Source organism: Alosa alosa, chromosome 8, assembly GCF_017589495.1.
Source record: "Alosa alosa isolate M-15738 ecotype Scorff River chromosome 8, AALO_Geno_1.1, whole genome shotgun sequence".
Lineage (NCBI taxonomy): Eukaryota > Metazoa > Chordata > Actinopteri > Clupeiformes > Clupeidae > Alosa > Alosa alosa.
Genome location: NC_063196.1, coordinates 35170111 through 35182610, shown reverse-complemented (window position 1 = coordinate 35182610; position 12500 = coordinate 35170111). Strand labels below are relative to the sequence as shown.

General features: G+C 44.6%; 1 protein-coding gene across 1 annotated transcript in view; it reads right to left on the bottom strand.

Annotated features, from left to right (window-relative positions):
- Window positions 1–11441, bottom strand: part of LOC125298868 (potassium channel subfamily K member 2-like) — a 72105-nt gene extending 60664 nt beyond the window's left edge. The window contains exons 1-2 of the mRNA XM_048249735.1: window positions 11278–11441; window positions 7366–7693 (exon numbers count right to left, since the gene is read on the bottom strand). Coding sequence (XP_048105692.1) covers window positions 7366–7693; window position 11278 — 329 coding nt within the window. The 5' untranslated portion in view covers window positions 11279–11441. The remainder of the gene's footprint in view (window positions 1–7365; window positions 7694–11277) is intronic.
- Window positions 11442–12500: the final 1059 nt, after the last annotated feature.

The window sequence follows — 12500 nt, the reverse complement described above, 5'->3', positions numbered from 1 at the left end:
AGTGAGCTCTATTAATAAATCAACAGAGGAAAGCAGCACTGGGCTTCACACCCACTGATGGATTACTGGTACACACACACACACACACACACACATATACACGTACACACACACACTCCAAGCTGACTCCCTGGCCTCCCACTCCCTGCAAATGCTCGTATGTTTAAGGGAGTGTGGGGTTAGAGTGACAGTGATGGGAGCTCTGTGAGAGGAACACACACACACACACACACACACAGTCACACACACACACACACACACACAGTCACACATACACACAAAGTCACACACACACAGTCACACACACATACACACACACACAGGCATCAGGGTGGAGAGGAGGACAAGACAGGAGACAGATACATTAGTTTATCTGAGGAGATGAGTAACAGAGAGAGAGAGAGAGAGAGGAGGGGGGAGAGAGAGAGAGAGGGAGAGAGAAGGGGGAGAGAGAAGAAGGGGAGAGAGGGAGAGAGAAGGGGGACAGAGAAAGAGGGGAGAGGTACATTACAGACTGATGAACAGACAGAAAGCTAGCAGCTGAGGAAGAGAGATAAAAAGACAGAGAGAGAGAGAGGGAAAGAGAGGGAGAGAAAAGGAGAGATGTTGGATGGAACTGATGAACATGTTGAAGCTGAGGTGTGAGGTTAGAGTGTGGTGCCCAGCTAGAGGACACACACACACACACACACACACACACACACAGACTGTAAGTTGGGGACAGTGTGTGATGTACTAGCGGACACACACACACACACAGACTGTAAGTTGGGGACAGTGTGTGATGTACTAGCGGACACACACACACACACACACACACACACATACATATGCACACACACACACACACACACACACACACACACACATATGCATACACACACACACACACACACACACACACACACACAGGGCTATATCTTGCACTTTGGCGCAATTGACTTCGCGCAAATCGCTTTGTGGGTGGATCTTGGGCGCTGTTTCTATTTTACCGGCGGGATCATGACTGTTGCGCCCGACACAAATCTAAAATGGGGTGGTCTGAAGTAGCTACATTACTCATGGGTGTGGTTTGGGCGTAACGTGCAATAAACCAATCAGGGCGTCATCTCACATTCCCTTTAACAACAGGCACGCTTGTTCCATAGCGGATTGCTATTATGATGCCGTATTTGCCAGGCGCAGCCAGGAACGGTTCACAGGGCTATAGTCAGTTGGGAACAGTTTGCTATTGATTTTTCCTCTTGACAAAATGTAATACAGAAATGTCACTTTCCGATGTTCTGGGATCACTCTCACTGAATCACGAGGTTATGAATGCATAGTGATATTTTTGCAATGTAATCTAACATTACCTCTAATATTTCCTAATTTATGTCATCAACACATCCGTGATTCGTGGAAATATGTACGCTAGATTTATATATTTTTTCACATCGGACACCACACTGATTTCCCTCGTGTCGCAATATTTGTCCTTGTAATTATGTATGGTTTGGAGAAATGGGAACTGCATTGTATAGATGAGAGGAGCAAAGTGCATTAAAGAACACAGGCGCCAAGCAAAGCGCTCCTGCAGGTGTAAGCTACGGCTGTACCTTACCATCAGGCAACAGAAACAGTTTCCAAGTTGACCTTTCCAACTCTGCACAGTATCCCATTAACTGCATGACAATAGGCTATTTACAATATTTTATGTAAAGTAGAGTTTGTAAACACGTTATCATCAACTTAATGCACTCACAACTTTTGTTTGAGCAGGAGAGAGAATAACAATGAATGGACGCAGCAACTACAGAAATTGTAGCCAAGGCTACTTGCTGCTTTCTTTTACTGTCTATGGTTGCTGGTTAACAGCACATAATAAGCTGATTTAAGCAATTCACAAACTCAAGACTTCAAGGCCATCATGGATATAAAACGTTTTTTGAAAACAACGAAAGGATGGAGGGAACATAGCAAAGCTTGGGAGTTATTTCAGATGGGCTACAACAAGGTAGGCAAAATTGTGGTGCTTGTCAAAACCTTAGCACAGCTGGAATAATGCTTATAGGCTGATGTTAAAGCGCACACGATGTTTAAAGCCATACACAACAGTAAACTGGAACAAAATTAAAGGTAACTTTAGCCTTTATAGGGCTGTATAAAATTGTCCAAATGAATAGGTCGTAATTAGGCGTTGTTGTTGTAAAGATATTGCATGTAGATGTACTATATAGGCTACTAAATTTTTAGTTGACCAATGCACGAACAAATGAAACAAACAAATTTGAATGTTTCCATCTGTGCACAGGGTGTCTGTAGATCGGTGTGCATAGCATTCATTCCTGCAGGCCTGTGGCCATGCATGCGCCCTTAAAATAGCATCTGAATTTGTGCCACTGACTTTAGACCAGGAGGTTCCTGGTCTGTGGCGGAATTGTTTTCTGAAATTGCAAAATATCAAAAGGGACTGTTTGCGCCGGAACACGCCCCCTCTTTTTCGCTGAAACGCCCCGTACACATGTACCTGTGGAGGGAAAATTCCAATATGCGCTGACTGCAAAATAGGAAAGACAAAAGCGCGAGTATACAAAGTCAATTGCGCTAGAGTGCAAAATAGAGCCCACAGACTGGAAGTTGGGAACAGTGTGTGATGTACTCTCCCCAAGTACACACCAGCCAACAGACAGACAGACATACAGAAAGTTGTAAAGATGATTTTGACTTTTTACTATAAATAGAATGTTCTCCTTCTCCTCTGTCTACAGTTAGCTTTGGCTAGCTAAATGACCAATGAAAATATATTTGATCACGTCATCTATTTTGTACACCCTCCACTAGTGGCAGTATTGAGCATGAATTGCTTATAGTAACTTCACTCAACAGCAGAAGAAGCCCACAAAGGCTGCTACCAAGGGGGGGGGTGAGCGAACATCCGGAAAGCATACCCCCTAAGGGAAGCTCTGAAGCTAACAAGCCTTCACCTGCCGCTAGCGTTCACCTGCCGCTAGCATTCCAAGCCTTCACCTGCCGCTAGCATTCCATTGACCAGGGAAGCTCTGAAGCTAACAAGCGTTCACCTGCCGCTAGCATTCCATTGACCCCCATTAATTTTGCCGTCACTTTGGCAGTGAATAACTTTATATCTGAAGCATTTAAAGACTCTATTTGTCCATTGTTTATTTTCTAAAGAAACACAATAATGTTTGCCTTGTACCTCACGTTATGGCTCCGTAGCAGCTGTTTTTTGTAAAAAATAGGCTAACCATAGGCTATGGCTATGACCATGCCACTTTCTGTCGCACAGTCGAGAAATTTTAATTTAGGTTAACGGTTTGTTTATTTATTTTCAGATCTACGCTTGATTCAGATTTCTCTCGGCGCAGCTACCAGAAGAGTTACACATTTCAGGCAGGTTGTCCCATCTACGTGGTCCAGCTCAGTTTGAGGCTGCGCAGCACAATAAGCATCACTGGTGCAATAAGCATCACTAGTGCAGCACAATAAGCATCACTGGTGCAGCAGCACAATAAGCATCACTGCAGCACAATAAGCATCACTGGAGCACAATAAGCATCACTGGTGCAGCAGCACAATAAGCATCACTGCAGCACAATAAGCATCACTGGTGCAGCACAATAAGCATCACTGGTGCAATAAGCATCACTATCGCAGTAGTGTTAATTTCGTCAGACGAGACGAGAGGAAATATGCTCGTCAACCACCTTTTTTTTCATGACTAAGACAAGACAATGACGAGACGGCAGTAATGTCCTGAAACACTGACTAAGACTATCTTAAGATGCATTATTGTTGACGAAAAAAGACGAGACTAAAATGTTTTGCATGAAATAAAAACTAAGATAAAATCTCTCTTCATTTTTGTCTACAAAATGAGAAGACCGAATATCTAGCTGTTACGTTTTCAAAATATTCTGAATGAGTTCATACGCAACAGCTTTCCTGTAGGCTAGTCTACGTGCTGTTGCTGCAACCCTGTGGCTGCAACACGAAACTACATGGAACAAGAACACTGGAGATTTCTGCCAGAGTTAGCAACCTAAGCTTTATGCCACAATGCTACATACCCAGAAGTTGAAGCTTCTCTCATTCAAATTAACATCCCCCAGAATGTCCATACGAAAATGTTCATCATGTAATGTCAACTATTTAACTAGTTAGACTGATGATGCAAAGTTTACTAGCAAGTAAGCTAATATGGAAAGTTAAGCTAGCAAGTTAGCTATGGCTAAGATGGAGAGTCTGTTTGGGGAATGTGTGTTGTGTTTACATAATATCATCTATCTAAAAAGGAGTAAAACATTAATACTTTGGTCTCTGACAGTGTTTCTCAAACTTTTTCAGTTTCAGGACCACTTTCAACTAACCCTAGCAAAAAAAAAAAAAAAGATTAGACCTACTTCAACAGTAGTTTATAATTAGTCTACACTACAGGCCTACTCACTGAACCACCTTGCTTATTGTCTTTGCACTTTGCTTATTGTGTGGATTCATACAGTATGATTTAAACTGGCATATCTTACATAGACAGTGTTGCAGAACTGTTTTTACATACAAGTTGGTTTAATATGGCAAACAACTCATCTATATTATATTTTACCACATCTGCTCGCGGAACACTTGGGATAGCTTGCGGACCACCAGTGATTCCCGGACCACACTTTGAGAAACACTGGTCTACGAATATGACAGTGGTCCAGTCAAATCTTTTACTGTCTATGGTCAAATCCCAGCCGAGCTATAACTGTAGCTCGACTTACCTGTGCATGTAAACATACTGACTGACAAAAAATCAGAATGAGTAATTATAACAGATGAGTAGCCCTGTGGACACACAATATTGTTGGAAAATTGAGATGTGTAAAAAACACTATTCTCAAATGGTAATCAGAAATAATTTGTTATGAAAAAAAAGACTAAAATGTGTTGACTAAAACTGACTAAGACTAAGATACCTTTAGTTTTCTTTTGACTAAAACTAGACTAAAATTACGAGACTTTTAGTCGACTAAAACTTGACTAACAAAAATGATATTTGAATGACTAAATATGACAAAGACTAAAAAGGACATTTCATCACAAGTCTAAGACTAAGACTAAATTAAAAATAGGTGACAAAATTAACACTATATCGCAGCACAATAAGCATCACTGCAGCACAATAAGCATCACTGGTGCAGCACAATAAGCATCACTGGTGCAGCACAATAAGCATCACTGCAGCACAATAAGCATCACTGGAGCAGCACAATAAGCATCACTGGTGCAGCACAATAAGCATCACTGGTGCAGCACAATAAGCATCACTGGTGCAGCACAATAAGCATCACTGCAGCACAATAAGCATCACTGGTGCAGCACAATAAGCATCACTGCAGCACAATAAGCATCACTGCAGCACAATAAGCATCACTGGTGCAGCACAATAAGCATCACTGCAGCACAATAAGCATCACTGGAGCAGCACAATAAGCATCACTGGTGCACAATAAGCATCACTGGTGCATCACTGCACTGCAGCAATAATAAGCATCACTGGAGCAGCACAATAAGCATCACTGGTGCAGCACAATAAGCATCACTGGTGCAGCAGCAATAACAGCATAAGCATCACTGGTGCAGCACAACGCAGCACAATAAGCATCACTGCATCACTGCAGCAGCAAATAAGCATCACTGAAGTGCAGCATCAATAAGCATCACTGGTGCAGCACAATAAGCATCACTGGTGCAGCAGCACAATAAGCATCACTGGTGCAGCACAATAAGCATCACTGGTGCAGCACAATAAGCATCACTGGAGCAGCACAATAAGCATCACTGGTGCAGCACAATAAGCATCACTGCAGCACAATAAGCATCACTGCAGCACAATAAGCATCACTGCAGCACAATAAGCATCACTGGTGCATCACAATAAGCATCACTGGAGCAGCGGCACAATAAGCATCACTGCAGCACAATAAGCATCACTGGAGCAGCACAATCACTGAAGCATCATCTGGTGCACTGGTGCAGCAATAAGCATCACTGGTGCAGCAGCACAATAAGCATCACTGGTGCAGCACAATAAGCATCACTGCAGCACAATAAGCATCACTGGTGCAGCACAATAAGCATCACTGGTGCAGCAGCACAATAAGCATCACTGGTGCAGCACAATAAGCATCACTGCAGCACAATAAGCATCACTGCAGCACAATAAGCATCACTGGTGCAGCACAATAAGCATCACTGGTGCATCACAATAAGCATCACTGGAGCAGCAGCACAATAAGCATCACTGGTGCAGCACTATAAGCATCACTGGTGCAGCACAATAAGAATCACTGGTGCAGCAGCATCACAATAAGCAGCACTGTGCAAGTGCTTCTCCTTGACCTCACTCTCCTTGACCTCTCCGTCCAAGTCTATGGGGTCGCTGTGTCCATTTCTTTTACTGTCTGTGGCTGCTACCAAAGTTCCCAGTGGTCCCAGACTGAACTACCTAGGCTGAACTACGATGTTGTTTGAAACCTCTCCAATGCTAAGACTGAACTACAATGTTGTTTGAGATCTCTCCAATGCTAAGACTGAACTACAATGTTGTTTGAAACCTCTCCAATGCTAAGACTGAACTACGATGTTGTTTGAGATCTCTCCAATGCTAAGACTGAACTACGATGTTGTTTGAAACCTCTCCAATGCTAAGTAGTGAACTACAATGTTGTTTGAGATCTCTCCAATGCTAAGTGAGCTATTGGTCAAAGACGTAGGCAAGTGCAGGGACACAACTAGGTTACAGTGGGATGAAGTGCAGTTTAGAAAGTCATTGTAAGCTAGTTACATCTTTTATAACAAGATATATTCAACATCTGGAAATCTGAGTGCATACATAGGCTAGCAAGAATGTAATGCAACGTGACCATTATAAACAATGTTGACCAAAACATGACCATTCTAAACAATGATGACCAAAACATGACCATTCTAAACAATGATGACCAAAACATGACCATTCTAAACAATGATGACCAAAACATGTATTTCCACGTTAGCTGGTAAAAATACGACTACGTCCATTTAAAGTAGGTGAATGACTGTATAAATAGACACTGTTCCGATTTTGATGACACAATGTGCAATTATTTTGAAACAACATTTTTTCAGACAGCGACAATCTCTCTCTGTGTGGCTATTCTTATGTTTTCTGAAATGTAAAATATATAGAGCTGTTTACAGTTTTTGATTCACTACATAATTCATAATCGTGTTCCACGTTTCACAATTTGTATGTGTTGAGTATATGTCTTCACACACACACATGCACACTGGCACCTCCTGACACATGCGGGTGCACACACACACACACACACACACTACCTGACCTTGACGAGGTCCTCGAGCTGGGAGGAGTTGACGCAGGGGTGCTGGACGAGGAAGTCGAGCTTCTCCATGAGTATGGCGAGCTTCTGGGAGCTCTCGTGAGGCTGCTCGAGCGCGCGGAACACCGTGGCGCCCATGATCAGGTAGAGCACCACCAGGCAGAAGATGGCCGACACTGTCTTCCAGCGCATCACGCTGACGCGCGGCGGCTCCTCGAGCTCGTCCACCGGCGGGCTCAGCACCAGCGGCTTGGCGGAGGAGAAGGACAGGCGTGGCCTGCAGTTGTGCACGGCGGACTTAGGGTCCAGGAGATCGGGCGCAGCCACTGGACAGAGTGGAGACACACACACACACACACACACACACACACACACACACACACAAATACACACACAGACCAGAGCAGGGTGTTAGTGAAGACACACACACACACACACACATACATATACACACACACACACACACACACACACACACACACACACACACACAATCACACACACACACTCACACACACACACACAGACCAGAGCAGGGTGTTAGTGAAGACACACACACACACACACACACAATCACACACACACACACACACAACCACACAACCACACACACAGACCAGAGCAGGGTGTTAGTGAAGACACACACACACACACACACACAATCACACAGACACACACACACATATACACACATACACATACACACACACAGACCAGAGCAGGGTGTTAGTTAACACACACACACACACACACACACACACACACACACACACAATCATACACAGACAATCACACAGACAATCACACACACACACACACACACAGAGACCAGAGCAGGGTGTTAGTGAAGACACACACACACACACACATATACACACACACACACACACAAACACACACACACACACACATATACACACACACACACACACACACACACACAGAGACCAGAGCAGGGTGTTAGTGAAGACACACACACACGCACACAGGGACACACACACACACACACACACACACACACACAGAGACCAGAGCAGGGTGTTAGTGAAAACACACACACACGCACACACAGGGACACAGATGTACAAGTACAAACAAACACGCACACATATACACAAATGTATGTGCACACACAGAACACACATATACACAAATGTATGTGCACACACAGAACACACATATATACAGATTAGGGATGCAGGATATATCGGTGGCCGATATATTATTGGCCGATAAGTGAAAAAAATAAAATATTATTATCGGCCCGATAACAGAATTCCGGCCCATAATTTGCGCCGATATTTTTTAAAGCCCCAATTTCCGGACTAGGAATACGTAAGGCCCACCTGGCTACACTGAGCTACTTGAGCTTGGTTGGCTACACTTCCTCAATGTAATGTCAGCGGTATGAATGTATTTCACCATTCTAACAAGATCTGTGGACCTGCATTGAATCTGTGCAGCCCAAAATCCTCTCGTGAATGATCCTCCGTTTAACCTCAGCAGAGCGGAGCTCAGCCCTATCTAGAGCCGTCTTGTGCTGGTGTGTTTGCACTTTACCACGCTGGTTGGGGGAACAAATAAAGAGTAGCCTACATTAGTACTGTAGGCCTAGTTCTAAGTTGTATTTTAGTTATTTGCATTTTGTTAGCTTGGGTTTTGTAGAAAATATGCTAACCATTCCTGCTTCAGTTCCAGACAGATCATCATTAAAAGTTATTAAAACCCCTCATTTCTCCTGCAGCAGGTTGTGCGCAACAGAGTAGACGGACACAAGTTACAGTCTGAGGAGTTGCAGCTTTATTCAGTTACCCGCAGTTTAAACTGAACACAAGTTTCCCCTCACAAACTCTGATTTGGTCGCTATAGCTTACTCCCAGCTGAGCCGTTTATGAACGTTTACTCAATTGGAATGAAAACGATTGGAACACACTGTCTCTATCCACTCACTCGCAATTCACTGACGTCAGGATCACTTAAAGGAGCCACACATAGGGCTAGGCTACTGCTATTTCGTTGACTGCTGAACCATTGAGGACTATTATGAGTTTTGTCCATCATTGGTGGTAATTATCGATTATCTATTATCTGTTATCGTACAACAAACCAATAAATATCGGTTATCGTTATCAACCCTAAAATTCCATATCGGTGCAACTCTAACACAGATGTACAAACACATACACACACACACACACACACATACACAGATGTATGCACACACATAGAAACACACAGAAACACACACACATATACAGATGTACGTGCACACACATAGACACAGACAGTCAGACACAGAAACACAGACAGACACACACAAACATACACAGATGTACAAACAAACACACACACACACACACATAGATGTACGTGCACACACACACACACAAACATATACACAAATGTACATAGACACAGAAACACACACACACACACATGCATTAACCCCATACTGTACATTTGTACATTACATCTTGGTTATTGGGGAGAGGTGCCTGGGTCATTGTGTGTGTGTGGGGGACTAGTTGGAGAGACTAGTGCAGAGTCCCCTTATGTTGTCTTTTTTGTACGATTTCTACAAATGACCAACGATTCCTTTTCATGAATCAATAAGGATAAACGCTGCGCCTCTGTGTCCAGAGCATCTGCATTGGATAAGAGTGTTATGCAGCAGTCAGATTTGTCTGGGGTGACCACTGAACATCACACACACACACACACACACACCTGTGGCGTTGCAGCACTAGGTTAGTAAGCCTGTTGGCACCGGCAGGTTTGTGCCAGAGAGTTCAGCTGTAGCTTACACACAGAGGTGTGTGTGTCTGTCTGTGTGTGTGTATATTTGCAGGCTTTGGACGATGGTATCTTCTGCATCATCTACACGTTTAATGTATGACGTGTGTGTGTGTGTGTGTGTGTATCTGCAGGTTTTGGGAACATCTCCCCACACACGGAGGGCGAGTGTGTGTGTGTGCATCTCCCTGACTCCCCGGGTTTCCACGAGCTGACCTCCCCTCGGCTCCATTGCCCGTCTCCGCGCGCAGCCTCGCTATTAATCAGGCAGGACCGCGGGGAGCGAGAACCGGCCCGGTGAGATCGGTAGTTCCAATCAGAGCGCGCGCGCACACACCACAGCTCCAGGCATTCACAGAGCTTCTCATAAATAATATCTATAAGTAATGGATCGCGTCTGCATGCTGATCACTACCCAACATTTCTTTCTAAATCAGGCACTAGAGCGTAGCCGCCTACAACTCAATAGCCGTGTCTCTGAACTAAAAAGGATTCTGATTCGCATATATATGCAGAAAGCTGCCTATAGCGACCAAAAGCCCTCATTTAAAAAGTCTCAGCGGTGTCACGAGCAGCTCCCCGAGAAATAAGACGGCTTTACGTAATAACGGAGGAAAACGCCGCTTGTCATATCTACAGCCACGCAGCCCTCAACGAGCGCGAGATGAGCTGTAATTACTGCCAGACTTTATCTCACGCGACTGAGGCAGCGGCCATCCCCGCTAAACATTATATCACCGTTTATCACAACAACAAAACACCATATGGATGCACGTGTCCACGTAAATGTAACTGGACGCGGACAAAACATATTTATACAAACAACAGCATACGCATGCACAGACACAAATCACACTTAAGCAACCACGCCACAAGATGTTCCCGTGTACCTGTCCAAATTGTGATTTGTACACCCAGTCCGATCTCAATCAGATCTCTCGGTCTTAATTTGGCACCTCGTGCCTCGGATCCTTCCCCGAACCAGCGGCTCCGTAGAGACCCGCGCTCAGCGCAGCACGAGAGCCAGCCTTGCGGGAGCGACCGCGGCACGTTGCCGTCTGTGAGCCCGTGTGCGTGTGCGTGCGTCTGCGAGGAAAGGGGGTCTGATCGCACTCACTTCTGCTCTGCCGAAAGCCGGTTCCTTGCAGTCCTTCATCGGCAGCGTTTTCCACTGGTGTCTAGTGAGAACTTTGTAAGCTCCGTTCTGCTCCTTTGTCCTCCTCTAGGCGCCTCGTGCTGTGAACGGCAGCCTCAACACTTATCACACTGGCGGCCGGAGCTCGCGGACTCCTCAACTGGCGCACCTGCCTCCTCCTCCCCTCCCCCTCCCCTTCCTCCTCTTCCTCCTCCTCGTTCCCAGTTCCTAGTTTATGGCCACTGCGCGAAGTGTTTACCAGAACATCACGTTCGCTTTATCGGGTACGCGAAAGAGACAGCGCGCGAAGCTACACGGGGAGAGCTTCCAAGAAACCATATCCAAGTCTGTTCGCACCTTGCGCTGTCCGTGAGAGAACGAGACATACTCAACATCGCGTCACGCGTCTACTGGCGGGAGCCGCGCCTTCCATATGAGCTGGGGTGAGAGGGGGTAATTGTAAAAAAGACGCAAAATCACCCCCTCTCTCTCACACACACACCTCAACAATCTTAACCCCCACACACACACACAGACACACCTCAACCACCTTAAAGGACAATTAAAGGCAATTTTCACATCTATCACTGTTTTCTCGAGGCCATCGAATACTGTTGAGTTGCTGCAGCCAACAGATACAGTGTTGCATTTTGAAACTTTGATTGTGGCCTTCTGTAAATTATGGTTTGTTATAAAGCCTATTTCTGGAACATGGAGATGAAGTGGTTTTGTAAGGAATTATTAGTAAGTAATTATGTAATTAATTTTAGTTAATATTATATAGGATTATGATGCTTTACATAAAGGGCTCATTAACTCACTTTATAGCAAGTTCCTGATCTGCCCTAGCCTGGGTGTTCCCATGCTGCCTTGCGCGATTTGATTCACGCTGCTAAGGCAGCCTGGAGACCATGGAGCAAATTTTCGCCTGAGATTGGAGACCAATCACAGAACAAGGGGGAAAGCAAGACGATGATGAGCTATGCACAGACGCATTTGATATACATCCGTGGCACCCAATAAACGGATCTGGGCATTTTTTTCAAATACGAGAAAATTAACGTTTGGTTCCCAGACCACGTCTCATTGAGAAGTGGTGGCGCTAGCCAGGCTAGATCTGCCCATTTTAATTATGCTTTACATAAAGGGCTCGTTAACTCTATAGCAAGTTCCTGATCTGCCCATTTTAATTATGCTTTACCTAA